At 42.2% G+C, this 20,464-nt stretch overlaps 1 protein-coding gene across 1 annotated transcript in view; it reads right to left on the bottom strand.

Moving 5' to 3' along the window:
• LOC126273368 (uncharacterized) overlaps positions 1-20,464 on the bottom strand; it is a 536,417-nt gene that overhangs the window by 257,913 nt on the left and 258,040 nt on the right. Inside the window, exon 4 of the mRNA XM_049976918.1 lies at positions 14,441-14,602. Within this exon, the coding sequence (XP_049832875.1) occupies positions 14,441-14,602 (162 nt within the window). The remainder of the gene's footprint in view (positions 1-14,440; positions 14,603-20,464) is intronic.

The raw sequence follows: 20,464 nt of genomic DNA, 5'->3' as shown, positions 1-20,464 counted from the left end.
ACGAGTGATGCCACCCACAATATTATATAGTGCCGTTCTTTACATCGTGAATGTTCTATTGAATTTTATTAACAATTTCCCTCATACTTTGTTTATTGCTCTTTACGGGCTTAATTATTTATGAATCTTAACATATGACTACCGCACTCGATCCGCTTTGACGAAACGTTTTTAATGAGTGCTCGCTCCTCGCTGTAAGTTGGTATTTACTATTTTTATTAATCTTTCAGTATTCGTGATATTAACCGATTTTGAGGTTACTAAAACTTTTGTGTCTCGTGACTTGAAATGAAAATCATTCTTTCAGAAGGTGCATATTGCTGACGACAATCCACTGCCATCTGGGCGGAGACATCCCACCGACCGTTGCAAATCACGCGCCGGCGCGCGACGCGCTTCGGCGAATCACGTACCATGTAGCGCGCTCGCTCTCCACAAAGCAATCCTTGCATACTAGAAATATTCATCTAGTAACAGGGGTTTATACCCTTCACAGTCGGCACACAGCCGACAGGAATGAAGTCGACTGTCGAGCTTCGCGCCTCATAATCCCATTGCGGTACTACAAAATATCGTCTTAGCTGTACAACTGGAGACGCAATTTCCTGTCAGAAAGTTTAGTATGTAGTAACTGATGGGAACTCATCAAGTGACACCGATGTAATATCTGGCGTCCTCCATGAAAGCGCGATAGGGCGTCTGCTGTTCTTGCTGCACATAAATTATCAACAAGACAAGCTCAATGTCTCTCTGAGATTGCTTGCAGATAATTCAGTCTAGTGAATATTGATTTATACGCTTTAATAGCGTAAAAAATGTCAACTTATCCTGAATAATAAAAAGTATGAGGTCTCCCACGCGTATACTTACAGAATTCAGTTGACACAAGATTTGTAGATTGTCAGTTCAACTAAAAGATATTACTGTAAGGAAGAATACAAATTAGAAAGCGATACAAGAAACGAACCAACGACTGCATTTTATTGGCAGAACACTTGGGAGGCACAACAAAACCGTTGCTGAAACTGAGTATACTACGCTTGTCTGTCTGTACTTTTCTAGCATGTTGCTGCGCAGTATATCCTTATCGGATAAAATTGACGGAAGGGCGGTTCCTTTTCTTTTACCACGTAATAGGAGACAGGGCGTCACGGTTTTGTTACGCAAGCATGGATGACCATTATTACAAGAAAGCCGTTTTCCGTTGAGATGAAATCTTGTCAAGAGATTTCAGTCGATAACTTTTACCTTCAAACATCAGAATATCTTGTGGCATCTCACTTACACAGATGAGAATGATTAACACGATAAAATAACAGAAAGCAAGCTCATACTGGAACATTTAGGTATTCAAGACTGATTTTCACAGTTTGCGAAGATGACAGAACTTCAGTGCAATATATGGTGGCAATTAAAACTTGTGCTGGAACAGGACTCGAACCGGGATTTCCGACTTCACGCAAGCGGTCTCCTTAACCGTTTCGGCTATCTAGTACGCTCCCCAGGCAGAGCCAAAACTCAATGTGTCACTGCTTTGTCTGGATCGTGCATCCTACAAGAATCACAGTATCTGTGCGAGCATAGGATGTAGTTAAACCATGACGTATGGAAGTTTGGGTTTGTCTGGGGAGCGTGTTGGATAGCCGAAGTGGTTAAGGCGGGAGCCCGCGTGAAGTGAGAAATCCGAGTTCGAGTCCCAGACGGTACAAATTTTCGTTGTCACCGGTACACTACGCAGCTGGAGTTTCACCATATTCACAAAAGCTGACGCTCGCACCATTGCCTGCTCCTTCAGATATGCATGGATGTCTGAAGGACAGTGCATACTACACCGTAATAACACAGACGCTACAAAATCATATTTAGGCGTTCATTTTCCCCGTGCAACATTTGAGAGTGGAACAATAGAAATATACACTGATCAGACAGAACATTATGACCACTGACTTGCTAACTATATAAACCCGTCAAGGCAATATCAGCATCACCTGACGAAGAATGACTGTTAGTCAGACACACGCACGGTACTTGTAGCATCAGTGAGCTTGCTGTCCGTTCGATGTATAGAATTGAAAAGGTGCGCGACCTATCTGAGTGAGACTGAGGGCAGATTGTGATAGATCGAACGCTGCACGAAACCTGCACGACTTGTCGAGTGTTCGAGGAGCGCTGCGGTATCTTCAACACTTAGAGCGACCAGCCATCATTACAGATAACGGACGTCGTAAGCTAGGCATACTGGTAAAACAGGTCAGGAAGCGAATTGTGGTGGAACTACCATCAGACTTTAATGCTGGGTAGAACACACATTTGCCTGAATACAAAGTACACCGAACACTCCTAAGGATGGGCCTCCGCATCTGACGAACCGTGCGTGTGGCAGTCTTAACTCCACGACATCGGCAGCTACGACTGAAATGGCCACTGGACGGTGGCGCAGTGGCAGAGCATTAGATAGTCTGATGAATCCCGATACTTTCTTCATCACTCCGATGTGAGGGCGCGAATCCGTCGTCTTACAGAGGAACAGCTCCTTAACACCTGTACTGCGGGATGGAGACAAGCTGGTGGAATAACGGAATATCGCGGTGATTTACAAACCTACCCGGAAGATAAAAGAACACCTGAGATTGGCTAAGGATGCTCGTAAACCGCTGGAAAAAGCAGGAATTTACAGGATCCCGTGTAGTTGTGGGGAGGTATATGTGGGTACCACAAAAAGAACGGTCAAAAAACGACTATAAGAGCACAAGGGCAATTGTAGAAGGGGAGAGATTGATAGATCAGCTGTTGCGGAACACGCTTTGCAGTCAGGAGACCACCACATTTATTTTGATAGAACTCAAGTACTGGCAGCCACAAGCGGATATCATGAAAGGCTTTACAGAGAGGCTATAGAGATTATGAAACACCCCAGGAATTTTAATAGGAAGGAGGAGGGCGTGAAAATGAATGACACCTGGATGCCGGTGCTGAAGAAGATGTGTACCAGTCTTCCGCCATGGGATGATAGCAACAGCGGACGGCGGCAACCGACAACGGCCAATTGCGCTCGCGTATTCAAAACATGTGACGTCACGCCTATGCGCGGGAGCACGCGAAAACAAAAATTTGCTGCAGTCAGTAGTGAGACAGTGTGTGTTTCGAAAGTTAACAGAAGCCACGAACCCCCTTGAAGATGTCCTCCGCAGATGGGGACGAAACGTCGGGTTACAATGCGAAATCCATCAGACCACGGCATAATAGCCCGGAAAAGAATTTTATTAATCATGACAGTTCCGGCCGTGAAAGTTTACATTTTACAACTGTCCCATTACACTTCTTCAGGGTACCTCCGAAATTACCTCTTCCTCTGTTGATTTCGTTAAGAGCGACTTGTTAAGCTCTATCTGCAACGAAGTGTTGAATCCAGTTGCAAATGTGATCCGATACTTGGTAAGCTCGAAATTTTTGTTCACTAAACGTCAGCGGCTGTTTTTAGCTCTACAAAAATTTCATAACCCGTGAGTATAAAACATGTTCCACAATTCTACAACAGATTGACGTCAACGATGTAGGCCTATGATAATGTGCCTCTGTCCTAAGACTCTTCTTGGAAACGGTAATGACCCGCGCTTTTTTCCAGTCGATTGATACCAGCGAAATACGGTAAACTAATTCTAGAATGGGAGCAATTTCTTTCACTTAATATACGTAATGCAGGAGGATCTGCAACGAATTGACGTATATCTTGCGAAGAGATCATGAGGATAAAATCAGAGAACAATATGAGACTGGAATAGAAGGGAGAACCGATAGAGGTACTCAAGGTACCCTCCGCCACACACCGTCAGGTGGCTTGCGGAATATGGATGCAGATGTAGATGTAGATGTAAATGTAGATGTAGATCTCTGCAGAATCTTATAAGTATCTTATCTGGTCCTGATGTCTTTTCAGTACAAAGCGACTATAGCTGTTATTCTATTCCGCGATCTGTTAAATCGAGCTGTAAATAAGAATCTTGGACTGTGTATAAACTACTAACTAATACTAAATATAAATATCACAAACTGTAATTTTTTCATAAACTTCTTCGTGCATCGGTCAAAGTTACGGTAAAGTTTTAAGAGATTAAAACTGTTTCATCAGCTTCCACTGATTAAAATTTTAAAACTGAATGATTCGCCGACCTACGTACTATAGTTTGATTTTCGCACTTAACCATTTCCATGCTCTTGAAAAGTCATCATCACCTCATACAACCACTGAATAACATGAGAGAGTATACAACATGAACTTCTTGATGGAACGACATAGTCGTACCAGTAACACTCCATTCGACATTTAATGTTGTTCGATCGCTAGAGCACAAGCTATTTTAAATCACAAAAGAGTAAGAGCAGGAGCAAAAGATCTCATTATAGTAGGAACTGAGTGATCTGAGTATAGTAATCCTGAATGTTTCAACCCCAGGGTGGAGCAAACATACGAAGTCGGTAATGAGGCCCAGTGTATAGATCAGTTTGACAAAATACAAAAAATATACACAAGATCTAAGTATCAGAAAGTTTAAAAGTATTTTGGAAAAGTTTAGACACTCTACAGATTTTTACGTTAATATGCCTCTACAGGAAGATACTGTCGGATACTCTGTAGTGTTTTTATGATGCACATTCCAGGAGACTATATTGTATGCTGCGGAGATTTAAGTTACCCTAAAGCCGTGGAAACAGGTGAGGTATGATCAACGTAGTAGTTTACCAATATCTTCTGATTCCAGAAGTACCATTCAGATCATTTCGCAGATGTATTCAGTAGATTAAATGGTGAAAATCATACAAAACACCCTTCATACACTACCGTGGCCAGAGAAGTGCCATTCTCCTGACTGCTACTGAGTCACATGGGAAAGCAGGAGAATTAACAAGCAGACACAAAGATAACGAAAACTTAGAACGGAAATAATGTACAACAAGCTGCCGTCTTGTCGTTGATAGACAAACTGGTGATATGTAGGTCAACTGATGTCGTATATTAGTAAACAGCTAATAATGTGTTCCATGTAGAATATTAACAGCGAATTAATTTCTTTTCACAAAGTCTCTCATCTAAGTCTGGCGACTTCCAACAGCACTTACTTGTAGCAGCTAAGAAGTGGGTTGTTTAATCAGAGCATGTAACAAGCAGTACAACTACGGTCACATAACCATTTGTCATAGTTCACATAACCATTGGTCATAGGTCACATAACCATTTGTCATAGGTCACATAACCATTTGTCATAGGTCACATAACCATTTGTCATAGGTCACATAACCATTTGTCATAGGTCACATAACCATTTGTCATAGGTCACATAACCATTTGTCATAGGTCACATAACCATTTGTCATAGGTCACATAACCATTTGTCATAGGTCACAGAGAAATGCTTACGGACAATTTGCCACACTTTAACACATCACTAGAATTTTCATGTCGCACTCAAAGGAAGAGAGGGAAGGGGATGGTTCAAATTGTTTAAATGGCTCTGAGCACTATGCGACTTAACTTCTGAGGTCATCAGTCGCCTAGAACTTAGAACTAATTAAATCTAACTAACCTAAGGACATCACACACAGCCATTTCCGAGGCAGGATTCGAACCTGCGACCGGAGCGGTCGCTCGGTTCCAGACTGCAGCGCCTAGAACCGCACGGATTCTCCGGCCGGGGGAAGGGAATGAAATCCTACATTATTAAGGTGTACAAATAGGTCTACCGAAAGATACAAGGTAGAGAATGGTCTCAGCTTGATTACGGTCACTGAGATGATCAGTTGTCTGTAGTGTGATCTCTGTCGAGTTGAGTTACAGCTGGAAGAAGATTCTAGCCTGTGATTTTCGACAATTTAAGAACCAGTAGGAAAGTCATAATTTTCATCAGGCTGTTTGGCTAAAATAATCACACTATTTATCGTACTGGACAGTCACAAGCATTAGCTCATTTCTCACTGATGTAAACACTTCCTCCTCGTAATTATTTATCAAAAGTCACATGCCAGCACATTAAGAGTACCGTTATTTTGACCAAACAGCATGGTAGAAATACATTACATGTTGAAAAATATTCGGATACCTATTAGTGGACATAAATATGTGGTATGTCCACTCTTCGCCTTTATGACAGCTTTAATTCTGCAATGGGCACTTTCAGTGAGGTGTATGAGTGTTTGTGATGGAATGGCAGCTCATTCTTCGTCTAGAGCCGAGACCAGAGAAGGTAGTGATGTTGGACGCTGGCATCTGGAGCGACGTCGACGTTCCAACTCATCCAAGAGGCATTCCATTGGGTTCAGGTCGGGACTTTTGGAAGGTCAGCCCAATTCAGGAATGCTATTGTCCATAAACCATTACCTCACAGATGCTGCTTCATGATAGGGTGCACTGTCATAGTGATACAATAATTGTCTCCGAACTGTTCCTTGCTGTACATAGTGCTGTGAAATATGTTAGATATCCTTTCGCATTAACATTTTACCACTTACAATAAGAGGACCGCACCCTGACCACGAAAAACATTAACATGCCGTAGTGCCAAGTCATCCATACATCTCCGGTGGCATTAAACATGAAGACAGGTAATGTTCTCCAGGTGTTAACTAAACCCAAACTTTAACATTCGATTGCTAGAGGTTATAGAGTGATTCATCTTTTCAATTCACTCGTTTCCAACCATCCACTACCTAGTGGCGCAGCTCTTTACAATGTGCCAATATGCATAAATGTGTGGTGTATGAGGCGCTGCTCGACCATTATACCCCCATTATTTTTAACTCCCTAAGCATAACTTCGCAGAACTTTGTAACTCACGAATGATTCTTTCCGCTGATTTCATGCGATTTTTTACAACCACCCTCTGCAATGTTCGACTTTCACTGTCCGTTAGAACAGGAAGTGTGCCTGGTCTTGACTTGGCTGAGGTTGTTACTTCGCTTCACAGTCACATCACCAACAGTCATCTTGGGCGGCTTTAGGACGGTTGAAATGCCCCTGATAGACTTACTGCTCAGACGACATCGAATGATTAGTCCAGTCTGAAGTCACTTTGCTCTCCTGACCTACCAATTCTGTTATTACTACTTCTCTCAAGAAAACACAATACTCTCTGTCTCTCTTTATATCGGCATTTCCCGCCTCTCGTCACACTTACTGGTCAGTTTCGCTTCAGGTTACAGTTCTGGATTTTTTTTTTTTTCAGACTGAGTACATCTATCTTCGAATTTATCTAGTCTGTGGTGTCGAGCCAAACGAAATTAAGAACCATTAAATCCTAGACCTCTTCTCTCTGAGACTCTTGCAGGAATACTAAGTCGTCGTGTACTGAAGTACTATCTACGTCCCTTGCTTTTGGTGTTGCCCCGAACGTGTTGCCATGACGTAATGCTTTTTATCGACCTCGAAGCTCTCATTAATGTGACAACGAGTGGATATCTTCTTAAATATTATACTCCTGCTACTCATACACAAAGCATAGTATGAGCGTTAAGGACCTCCATCAGCTAAACAAAAACGCCATCATCGTCTAGTGAGGGGACATGGTTAAGACAGTGATATGGAGAATGCTTCATTCGCGTCCAGTCATACAGATTTATTACGTTTCCCATGAACTCTCTTAACTGCACAAAACAAGTTTCGTAATGAAGTTAGGATGATTAGAATTGAACGCTTCTTCGGCTGCAAGATCATCAGAGACGGAGTACAAGTTACAATCGCGGAAGGATCAGAAAGGAAATTATCTTTGTCCTTTTGAAAAGTAGAATGCTGATATTTACCATGAGCTGTTCATGGAAGCGAAGAAAAACCTACTTCTGCGAAGCTGGACGTCTCCAGAATGTGACTCCAGCGGATTATTTGGGACGGACGTTTTCTTCCGGGGAAGGTCCAATCATAGCTTGTGATCACTGTTCCGTCGACTTCGAAGCAGACGTAAATTTCAACCCTAATCTTCTAACCTGCATTTCATCGTAAAGCCTATAGAACCATGAGAACAAGCAATGGCCGGGACGAGTTCTCGGCCTCCTCCTTTCCTCGTAGCGTCAGTGAACCTCTCCGCTCATCTCCGAAGCTCTAGCCATCAAGTTAAGATGCAGGCGTTTACAGCAGCCACATGCCGCCAGCAGCCTTGACACGTCTGCGGTTTGCCGCTCCTTTCATGTTTCGTATCCCCTTGAATTTAAGCGCCTCAGCTCGAAAGGAAGGAATGAGGTCAGACAGTTCTTACTTGTGGTGAGGTACCGCAGTATAGATCGTGCCTATGTAATTGTTGCGCTACAGGAAATTCCGGTACTAGTAGTTTAACACATAAGAAAATACATGCATTTACGGATTACTTTTCTGTCTTTATGAATGGTAATTAGAAGTATGAGACTTGTGAAACATCTACTCCAGCGTGAAACAGTTACAAGCTGAATGTGCATAATTTTAAGGTACTATGTGACATGAAGTCTTAATAATACATGTACTTCAGCATGAAACAGTCAAAAATTGGAATGTATAACATCTGAAAGCTGTTAATTATACATGACCATCTTTCATATATTCTGTTTGCACGTAGCTCCATCTCGCGAACAATGTTTGCAATTGTACTGTGGCACATTCGACGACTTGTGCATATTCACAGCTGCTTCGGCTACACGAGTTTATCTGCCTCGGGTCTTTGAGACGAGAGTGCTTCGACCAGTGCCTAGTAAGGGCGTGGTCGGCAAAACATGGCTTGTCAGTTTATGAGGAAAACAAGGCGTTCCGTTTCATGTCTATTCCGTTTGGGCTTCTCTGCAGTAAAAGTGTGTTTTGCTTGTGTGTGATATGGTGCGCTAACGAGCCTGACTGCGTTAATGTATACTGAAAGAGAGGGAATCACACTGAAAGCGGCAGTGGGCTTATATCGACGAAGTGGTTATAACAGATATAGCTTCTCCCTACGCTTCAAGCTGTCTGGCAAGCTACAATGGAACAGTGCGGTTGCTTAAACACGTGCAGTAGCGATTAATGTGACGCAGATCCCATTCTGATTTGTGACTAGGCTTAGCAAACCGGTATCTCACTCACCAAAGGTTGTGAATTTTATGCTTTTATTTTTTTTTAATTGTCTTGCGGAGCAGGTATTTGTATGATTGTTCTGAGAGCACAACGTGAGTCATGTAACATTAATCTGTGTGCTTTTTGGATCAAATAACATCCCTGAAGTTAAAAGAAAATCTCGCGTCTTTATTTCTGTTTCGTACCTTTCATCAGTTTAAATAATAAAGTACGATTTTGCAAGATGGTAATACTGGATAACCAAGAGGATTCCATTATATCCTTATTCAGAGGTGATTACAGAAATATTCTCGTATTTTCATTCGATCGTTAGATTAATTTGGACCACTTCCGCTAAGAACAATCTATTAAAATATCAATGATTTCATATCAGCACTTAATTACCTTTATATCACGGAAGGTAAATTTGCCTTGAGAATTGCAGGACAAGAGCTGTTTCGTTGTCTCTTCTTCATCCTCCGTGAAGACTTTTTATTACTAGGTCTCAATGACTAGCAGATCATTTCATAAGCCAAGAGAATTTCCGATGCTTTAAGTCTGATTCTGACCAAACAGAGCTCGGAAGGCACAATTATACCGACCGACCGCTGTGTCATCCTCAGAAGATGGGCGTCACTGGATACACAAATGGAGGGGCATGTGGTCAGCATACGCTCTTCCGGCCCTTGTCAATTTTCGTGACCTCAGCCCCTACTTCTCATTCAGGTAGCTCAACTGGCCTCGCAAGCCTCGCTTGCCAACAGCACTAGGATGGCCCGGACGGTCGCCCATCCAAGTGCAAGCCAAGCCCGACAGCGCTTAACTTCGGTCATCTGACGGAACCGATGTTAGCACTGCAGCAATCCCGTGCCGTTGCGTTATGTATGCACATCAGTTATAATTTATTCCTGAGGGTACTCAGATAGCGTGATAATATTAGCATAAAACTGTTATTTCTTTTGGGCTTTGTTCAGCTTTAAAGAGAGCATCTTTAATTAATACAATTTCTAGTGGAAATTTAATTTCCACTGCTACTAGTGAAGTCGTATCCAATTTAACAGACTCCACACACATTACAGTACTGTGTTACAAGAGACCTTTTTTCTAAGATTTGCCAGTCTGATTGCTCCGTACAAGGTGAGAGATTCTTTCACATATATCCCAAAGATCATACAATCCTCTATGGGTGGATGAAGTACATAACTCTGCAGTGTGAACACACAAAATAATCATCATCCAGTAATTGTGACTGAAAGACGACCTTGAAAATTAAACGCAAATAACACCAACAAGTTGCTCAGATGGTTGCGGAGGATCGGCGGCTAAAAGTGTATCAAATTTATGACGTCATATAGGTACAAGGAGGAATGTAGTACATTTCATGTAAAGAATTAAGTATACGAAAGCTTTGCACAACATCACTGAGACATTTGTTGAATGCTGAGCTAAAACACACACGAAAAGTAATTTCTCGGTAACGAGAAAACCGTTTAAATAACAGTCCAACTGTTTTTGTAGATCGAGGTAAAGCTGCTTCCTGTGCAAAAATCGATACATATCTGTCGTTCATGTACCCAGCCGTCTGTATTACGTTTCACTTCTTCACAGATCGGTCATCTAGTTCCATTTGCTATCAAACCATTGCGCTGAATTCGTACATCATAAATGATAATATAATTAGATCTACATACAAGATGATCCTACAAGAAACACATTGCTGGCCGTTATAGATTGTGTTAAGTGTAAGTCTGCCAATCAGTTCGCTAAATGTGAATCTTTAGAAGTTGGCAGAAGTCGAAAAGCTTCAGTAGGCAATAATTTGTTTTCGGTTGCACCCGACGTTACCTAAGAGTACTGAGTAAGATAGCTCTGTTACCGTTTCCTACTTTACTCTGTTCCGTAGTGTTTCCTTTCCTTGTGATAATCGTACGTAACTGTCACAATTAGGATCTTTGTTAAACATGTCAGTAAATAAGATAATTTCATTTTGGACTGAGAGAAATGTTTAAGTGCTCTTTACCTCTGTGCGTGACTCCTGCTTTTGCGGAAGCATGAAGCATAGGTTAAGGTGGCTGCTCTGTAGGGGGCTAACATAGGTTGTTCCGCGTGTACGATTCCTCGTCCTGCGGTGGTATGCATGGTCGTTTGAGTGTTGGAGTCATTTGCTCTTGCTCTAATAAAAATAACTCCCGTCCCCCCCACGACTTACAGTTAACACACTGTGTAAATACATTTGCATAAATATCTACATGTAAGGGACTGCCTAGTGCTAAGTGCTGGTAAATCTTTTTAATAGCTTTTTTGTCGTTTATGACGTATGAATCCAGAGCCATATTATGATTACAAGTGGCACATATCAACTAAGTTATAGCAAAGTGAAACGTAAGGCTGATGAGGGCAGCATCCAGGATAAGAACTACACGTGTAAATCGCTGCAGCCACCTGAGGATGAGTATGTAACACCTCGAAATGTGTTGTGGGAGAAAATAAAATGTTGCTGACGCTAGTTATGTTCCTGTTTCTCCTTTTTCACTACAAATAGTCGATGTTTTCAAACCATAGATGAGCGTGGATGAAACAAGGTGATCTACATAATATAAATTGTAGCAAACCATTTGGTACAGATAATAGCGATTGATTGCTTAGAAGATAGCCAATTGACTATGTGACTAGTTTGTGAAGAAGTGCCTGAGAGCAGAGTTTGCGCTTCGGCTTAAGGCAGAAATACCATGAAGGTAAAATAATTAAGGAAAAATAAAATTTTAATATAATACGTTTTAATATCGGACTAACAAGTATAAATTAATTTATCCTGACAGCATACAGAATCCTAACCTCATCGATACTTCTGAAAATAGTGTGTGTGAATTTTTAACAATTGTGAAGATAATTGTAATATTTGCAACGAAAAATGCGAGGCGCATGCAGCAGATTATAGATGTGATTGTTCTTGCCGCATCTCAAGTTTTTCGTTTGCAATCTTAGAAGTATATTCATGGCTACTAAAAATTCACAATCTCGAATTTTCAGATCCGTCTATATGAGTTCAGGAATCTCTACTGGTTTGATGCAGCTTCCCATGCTACTCTATCCTGTGCAAGCCTATTCATCCCGGAATAACTACGGAAATCTACATCTTTCTGGTTCAAATGGCTCTGAGCACTACGGGACCTAACATCTTAGGTCATCAGTCCCCTAGAACTCAGAACTACTTAAACCTAACTTACCTAAGGACATCACACACATCCATGCCCGAGGTAGGATTCGAACCTGCGACCGTAACAGTCCCGCGGTTCCGAACTGCAGCGCCTAGAACCGCACGGCCACCGCGGTCCGCTCTACATCTTTCTGAATCTGCTTAGTGTATTTATCTCTTGATCCCTTCTTCTAGTTAAGTCGTGCCGCAAATTCCTCTTCTCCCCAAGTCTATTCAGTACCTCCTCATTAGTTACTTGATCTACCCATCAGCATTCTTCTGTTGCACTACATTTCAAAAGTTTCTATTCCCTTCTTGTCTAAACTATTTATCGTCCATATTGCACTTCCACACAAATACTTCTAGAAAAGACTTGCTGACACTTAAGTCTATACTCGATGTTAACAAATTTCTCTTCTTCACAAATGCTTTCCTTGCCATACCCAGTCTACATCTCTTACCCTCCCTACTTCATCAGTTATTTTGCTCCCAAAATACCATAACTCATTTACTACTTAATGTGTCTCATTTCGTAATCTAATTCCCTCAGCACCACCTGTTTTAATTCGACTACATTCCGTTATCATCGTTTTGCTTCTGTTGATGTTCATCTTCTTCCTTTCAAAACTCTGTCTATTCCTTTCAGCTGCTCTTCCAGGTCCTTTGCTATCTCTGACAGAATTACAATGTCATCCACTAACCTCAAAGTTTTTATTTCTTCGCCATGGATTTTAATTCCTACTCCAAATTTTCTTTTGTTTCCTTTACTGCTAGCTCCATATACAGATTGAATAACACCGGAGATAGGCTACAACCCTTTTTCACTTCCTTCTCAACCAATGCTTCCCTTTCGTGACCCTCTATTCTTATAACTGCCATCTGGTTTCTGTACAAATTGTAAATAGCCTTTCGCTCCCTTTATTTTACCCCTGACATCTTCAGAATTTGGAAGAGAGTATTCTAGTCAACACTGTCAAAAAGTTTCTCTAACTCTGCAAATGCTAGAAACATTGGTTTGCTTTCCTTAACCTGTCTTCTAAGGTATGTCGTAGGGTCAGTATTTACTCACGTGTTCCAACATTTTCACGGAACCCAAACTGATCTTCCCCGAGGTTGGCTTCTACGAGTTTTTCCATTCGTCTGTAAAGAATTCGTGTTAATATTTTGCAACCGTGACTTATTAAGCTGACAGTCCGGTAATTCTCACACGTGTCAGTACCTGCTTTGAGTTTGGAATTATTATATTCTTCTAGAAGTCTGAGTGTATTTCGCCTGTCTCATACATCTTGCTCACCAGATGGAAGAGTTTTGTCATGGCTGGCTCTGCCAAGGCTATCAGTAGTTCTAATGGAATGTTGTCTACTACCGGAGTCTTGTTTCAACTTAGGTCTTTCAGTACCCTGTCAAATTCTTCTATGGGGTTAAGAGAAATTATTTTATACTTTTTAGTCCAATATAAAACGTACCAGTAAACCAAAATCTCTGTTTTTTTATCTTGTATGCGTGAAATTTTTCAGTCGATTTGAAACGCGTTGTTGAGTCATGTATACGCCAAATTCTGTTGACATTGCTACAGGCGCCCTTCAGTTTTGCTTTTATATTACCTGTTTTCATCCCCACCCTTAGCTATAGAGGTGCTAGAAGTCTTTCTGTCACATTTGTTTTTCAGGATATAAGTGATATGTTCGCCAAGTTCGGAAGAAATTGCTTCAGGCGTTACAGAGGTGCAGCTATAAACCGAATGTTGTTGCATGCTCTTTCTACAGGAGGTTAACATTGCGCCTGTAGGGACTGTGATACAATCTGCTAAGCACAGCGACTTTCCAGGAACTTCAGTTGGTCAGGCAGTGCTCTACATTATGCATCTTTGTCTCTCTGTTTTCTCTTCCACCCCCTCCCCTGTTGCAGGCAGGTGGTTCTTAGCCCAACACTATTGCTTTGCCATCCAGTTCGGGGCTATATTTAAAATTTCAAGTCTCTAGATCATCGGGAAAATTAGTCTAAAATCAATTTCAAAGTTCTTACCGAAGACACAGACAAGAAAGCGACCTAGTGATAACTTGTTTAAAGAGTTCCGCACCAACACGGAGGCCTACCAACAATCGTTCTTGGTTCGTACCATCAAGTCCGGAAAAGTAAGAACGGAAAGTGACTGCCATTTGTAGTGTAAGGTGGCTTGTGGAGTACAGATGTATCCGGCCACTCACCCGTGATGTCGGCGACGCAGGCGGCGAGATCCTCTCGGAAGGCGGGGGCGTTCCCGGGACAGCGGCAGGCGCAGCCCGCGGCCTCCTCTGCGGGGGCGGATGCGGGATTAGACGGCCTGGCGCCCAGCGCCGAACACGCTTCCGGTCCGCACGAAACGCCGCCTGCAACCGCAGTAAACAGCAATACAGGTAACTGAACAGTTCATCCTGCCACATCGGATGGCGGTATCGAGGCAGCATACAGCAATACTTCAAGTTGCTTCCAGGGTCACTCAGGATTTCGGAGCATGTTTTTAATATGACTGAAGCACATTATTTGAAACCGATCACACCGTCGAACGTTCCTTGTTGTTACTTTTATGCGGTAGCCAGGCACAAACTAGGCAGTCAGTCTATTGGACAACGTAGTGTGTAGCTACCATGCATAACAGGGGAGCCCACGCATCACATAGCTGTTGAGAAAATATGATTTAGCTGACGCATGTAGTCAAAAAGTGGAGTGTGCGGCGAAGAACAGACGGTTCGAAGAGTACACCGTGAGTGAGAAATTACGCTTACTTAATACTTTCGTGATATGAATGGCTGACGGGATAGAAGATGGAGGGATTTTCCTCTGGTCAGCGCCCGAAAACCCTCAGTTTCAATCACTTTTACAGTTCCGTGCCTCAATGTGTAAAAGCGGAACCCTTATAGGATCGGTTTGCTGTTCGTCTGTCTGTCTGTCTGATCTTAAGAACATTTATTCTCAGCAATAGGTAGACTTGTCAAGTTCAAATTTGTCTGTGGTCCCTTGGGAATGTAAAACTTTAAAGCTTCTAAGTTCATTCAGTCAAAAGATTCGGCCATTTATGTCACATATTTTGATACTCAAAAACTCACTCATCGAAATCTGTTGGGCACTTCCCGTTGACCTGAAACCATGAAATTCAGCAACAAGCAAGGCTTTATAGTAACAGTAAAGAAAAAATTCGACAATTGTTAATCTGTTACTATATGACACGAACAAATATTTTTGTGACTTTTTTAACCATCTGTCTGTTTGTCCATCTGTTAAGACCCCTTTTTCTCATGTATGGGTTGGCAAATCAAATTCAAATTTGTCACTTACTAAGGTCTATGGTCCCTTGGTGGCGTAAAAAATTTAAGTTTCTAAGTCAATGCAATCAAGATTCAACCATTTATGTCACATATTTTAATATTCGCAAACTCACTCATCAAAACCTGCAGGGTACTTCCCGTTGACGGAGAATCATAAAATTTTGCAAGATGCAAGGTTTGTCAGCATATGTAAAATAAAATAAAAATCTGAAAATTCTTAAATTATATCACAAAAAATGCCTTTTTGCCATTAGAACATACATTCAATTCATCATCCGTCAAAACCATAACAGACGAACAAACTGCATGAAAACATAAATAGTAAGTTGTAGTTATGTTTTAGTAAGTAAATAACAAAAATATTTTATTAAATCTTCCAGATATTCGTATATAAACTTAAGTCCTCTATCGCTTCTTTTTCTGTGTCCTGGTTAGTCTGAGGAATTACTGCAGAGATTTTAATATCGTCATGCGATTCCCGGGAACGTTATGTTGCCAGTAACTATATCGAAAAAGGGAAGTGCGGCTGATCCTGGCGGAGGTTCGAGTCCTCCCTCGGGCATGGGTGTGTGTATTTGTCCTTAGGATAATTTAGGTTAAGTAGTGTGTAAGCTTAGGGACTGATGACCTTAGCAGTTAAGTCCCACAAGATTCCACACACATTTGAACATTTTTTGGAAAAGGCAAAAAATCTTTGATATACTCGATTCCTAGGATGGATTATATACAGGGTGGTCCATCTGAACTTTCGGATGAGATTATCTCGAAAACTATACATTGGGTAAAAATAGTGGGTAAAATAAGTTCGTAAGCTCAAAGGGGGACATCATGACTCCGTTGGGTGGGGCGGGGGGGGGGGGGGGGGGGGGGAGGGGCTACTTTTAAATCTTAAATGGAAACACCCATTTTTACTGCATATTCGGATTCTCCATAAATAAAAGTAATCAAGTTTTGTCTGAAACATTTTTAAACCATTGGCAGATGGCGCTGAAATCGAGAAAAATTAAAATTGGGGAAGAACTCTGATTTATTTAGAATTATCCGAGAAAGACGCATCAAATCGATAAAAAAAGTGCACCAATTCTTTCATTACTTCAAATTAAGTAATTTTTGTACAAAATGTTATGTATTCTACTTTTAGCGTTACCCAGGAACAACGACATGGACGTAGTACAATGATGTTCCCATGCGGTGCTTCATTAGTGTAACTCTCCTTGCCTCTTAGACTTTATGGTGCGTAATTAATGAAATTAGTCACGAAGAAATTGTTCAAAATTATCCCCAATCTAGCTTCTTATTTTTTCCAAGGCAAATTGGCAAAAATACACGCGTATTTGCATATCTTTCGGCGTTAATGCCTGTGTCAGTGTGATATGATACGCATTATGTTTATGTGCCTTCAAAATCCTCAAAACAGTTGATTTCGTTATTCCAGCTTGTCTCTGAATCGCACGACTACCAATTTCGGGATCCAGTTGAACACAGGCGAGATCTGTAAGGGTACGAGCGTCATTTTCAATTTATCGCGATGTCGAGGTGGACGGTGCATGTATCCATTTCGAGCTCGTTGAGTGCCATTTCGAATAATGTTTTCGCTTGGATTTCGACTGTTTGGGAAACGATCCGCATACAACTGCACAGCTGCAGCGTAATTGTTATGGCATTCACCTAAAATTAACATCATATCAACAATCTCTGTAGGAGGATAGTGAGTCATGTTTCACTAAAGAATAATTTACTTTCGTCAGTTGATGTTTACGGTTCACAATCTGAAAGTGAAGTCACGTCTGATCGTATTGCATCGACCTTAATACTGAGACATAGTTCGCAGTTTGGCCACGGTACAGACACAGTCGGGTGAGTAATGCAATTGTGAAGAGTTCCCTAACGAGATTTTAATACCATTCCGCCTCCCTCCATCAAAAACTGTGGCAGGCAGGATACATTTTGTAATAAAATAGCTTAATTTGGCGTAATGAAAGAATTGGTGAACATTTTGTATCGATCTGATGAGACCTTCTCGGATCATTCTAAATAAATCGGGGTTTTTCCCCAATTTTGTCTCGGTTTTAGCGCCATCTGTCAACGGTTTAAAAAATGTTTCAGACAAAACTTGATTACTTTTCATGGAGAATCCGAATCTGCAAGAAAACTGGGTGTTTCCATTTAAGATTTAAAAGTTGCTCCTCACCCCACCCAAGGGGGCGGGGGCTGGAGGTCACACGCAGTATCGTTTGATGTCCCCCTTTGAGCTTACGAACTTGTCTTACCCACTACTTTTACCCGATGTATAGTTTTCGAGATAATCTCATCCGAAACTTCGGATGGACCAACCTGTATGGGTATATACATACTGATCAGACAGAACATTATGACCACCTACCCAATAACCGGTATGTCCACTGCCACGGACCACGGATAACAGTGTGGACGCGGCGTGGCATGGAAACAGTGAAACGGTAGGTCGCTGGAGGGAGTTGGCACCACATCTGCACGCAGAAGTCACTTGACTCTCGTAAATTCCGGGGAGGGGGCGATGGGCTTTGACGCCACATTTAATCACATCCCAGATGTGTTCGTTCGGGTTCAGATCTGGCGAGCTGGGGAGCCAGTACATCAATCTGAATTGTGTTACTCGAACCATTCCACTACACCCTGGCCTTGTGAAATGGCGTATTATCTTGCTGAAAAATGCCACTGCCGTCGGGAAATTAGTCTGCAACTAGTGTACCATACTCCTTGCCCGTCATGGTACCTTACACGAGCTCCACTGGACCCGTGGATGCCCACGTGAATGTTCCACAGAGCATAATAGAGCCGCCGCCAGCTTGTCTCTCTCCCACAGTACAGGTGTCAAGGAGTTGTTCCCCTGGAACAGGACGGGTTCGGACCCTCTCATCGGCATGATGAAAAAGGTATCGGGAATCATCAGACCATGCAACGCTCTGCCACTGCGTCAACATCCAGTGGCCATTGGTCACTTGTCCGTTTGAGTTGTAGCTGCCGATGTCGTGCTGTTAATATTGTCGCATGCATAGGTCGTCAGCCGCGGAGGCCAGTCGTTAGGACTGTGTGCTCAGACACACTTGTACTCTGTCCAGCGTTAAAGTCAGATGACAAATCCGCCACAGTCACCGCCTGTCGTGTTTAACTTGTCTGCCCAGCCTATGTCGTCCGGCATCTGTGTTGAGGGGTGGCCGCCCAACCCCAAGAGATCTGGCCGTGGTTTTACCTTGGTTTCACTACGTGTTGAAGACACTCACCATAGCGCTCCTCGACTACGCGACGACGGGCATGTAGTACTAGGGACAGAAAGTTGGCTGAAACCAGACGTAAACAGTAATGAAATCCTAAACTCAGATTGGAATGTATACCGCAGAGACAGGCTGGACAGTGAAGGGGGAGGCGTGTTTATAGCGATAAGAAGTGCAATAGTATCGAAGGAAATTGACGGAGATCCGAAATGTGAAATGATTTGGGTGAAGGTCACGGTTAAAGCAAGCTCAGACACGGTAATTGGATGTCTCTATAGGCCCCCGGGCTCAGCAGCTGTTGTGGCTGAGCACCTGAAGAATAATTTAGAGTAGATTTCCCCACCATGTTATAGTTCTGGGTGGAGATTTAAATTTGCCGGGTATAGACTGGGAGACTCCAACGTTCATAACGGGTGGCAGGGACAAAGAATCAAGTGAATTTTTTTAAAGTGCTTTATCTAAAAACTACCTTGAGCAGTTAAACAGAGAACCGACTCGTGGCGATAATATGTTAGACCTTCTGGTGACAAACATACCCGAACTATTTGAAACAGTTAATGCAGAAAAGGGAATCAGCTATCATAAAGCGGTTACTGCATTGATGATTTCAGCCGTAAATAGAAATATTAAAAAAGGTAGGAAGATTTTTCTGTTTAGCAAAAGTGACAAAAAGCAGATTACAGAGTACCTGACGGCTCAACACAAAAGTTTTGTCTCAAGTACAGATAGTGTTGAGGATCAGTAGACAAAGTTCAAAACCATCGTACAATATGCGTTAGATGAGTATGTGCCAAGCAAGATCCTAAGAGATGGAAACGAGCCACCGTGGTACAACAACCGAGTTAGAAAACTGCTGCGGAAGCAAAGGGAACTTCACAGCAAACATAAACATAGCCAAAGCCTTGCAGACAAACAAAAAATACGCGAAGCGAAATGTTGTGTGAGGAGGGCTATGCTAGAGGCGTTCAATGAATTCCAAAGTAAAGTTCTATGTACTGACGTGGCAGAAAATCCTAAGAATTTTTGGTCTTATGTCAAAGGGGTAGGTGGATCAAAACAAAATGTGACCAAAATGGTACTGAAACAGAGGATGACAGACTAAAGGCCGAAATACTAAATGTCTTTTTCCAAAGCTGTCTCACAGAGGAAGACTGCACTGTAGTTCCTTCTCTAGATTGTCGCACAGATGACAAAATGATAGATATCGAAATAGACGACAGAGGGATAGAGAAACAAAATCGCTCAAAAGAGGAAAGGCCGCTGGACCTGATGGGATACCAGTTCGATTTTACACAGAGTACGCGGAGGAACTTGCCCCCCTTCTTGCAGCGGTGTACCGTAGGTCTCTAGAAGAGCGTAGCGTTCCAAAGGATTGGAAAAGGGCACAGGTCATTCCCGTTTTCAAGAAGGGACGTCGAACAGATGTGGAGAACTATAGACCTATATCTTTAACGTCGATCAGTTGTAGAATTTTGGAACACGTATTATGTTAGAGTATTATGACTTTTCTGAAGACTAGAAATCTACTCTGTAGGAATCAGCATGGGTTTAGAAAAAGACGGTCGTGTGAAAACCAGCTCGCGCTATTCGTCTACGAGACTCAGAGGGCCATAGACACGGGTTCACAGGTAGATGCCGTGTTTCTTGACCTCCGCAACGCGTTTGACACAGT

Source organism: Schistocerca gregaria, chromosome 5, assembly GCF_023897955.1.
Source record: "Schistocerca gregaria isolate iqSchGreg1 chromosome 5, iqSchGreg1.2, whole genome shotgun sequence".
Classification (NCBI taxonomy): domain Eukaryota; kingdom Metazoa; phylum Arthropoda; class Insecta; order Orthoptera; family Acrididae; genus Schistocerca; species Schistocerca gregaria.
This window is presented reverse-complemented; position numbering and strand designations above follow the sequence as displayed.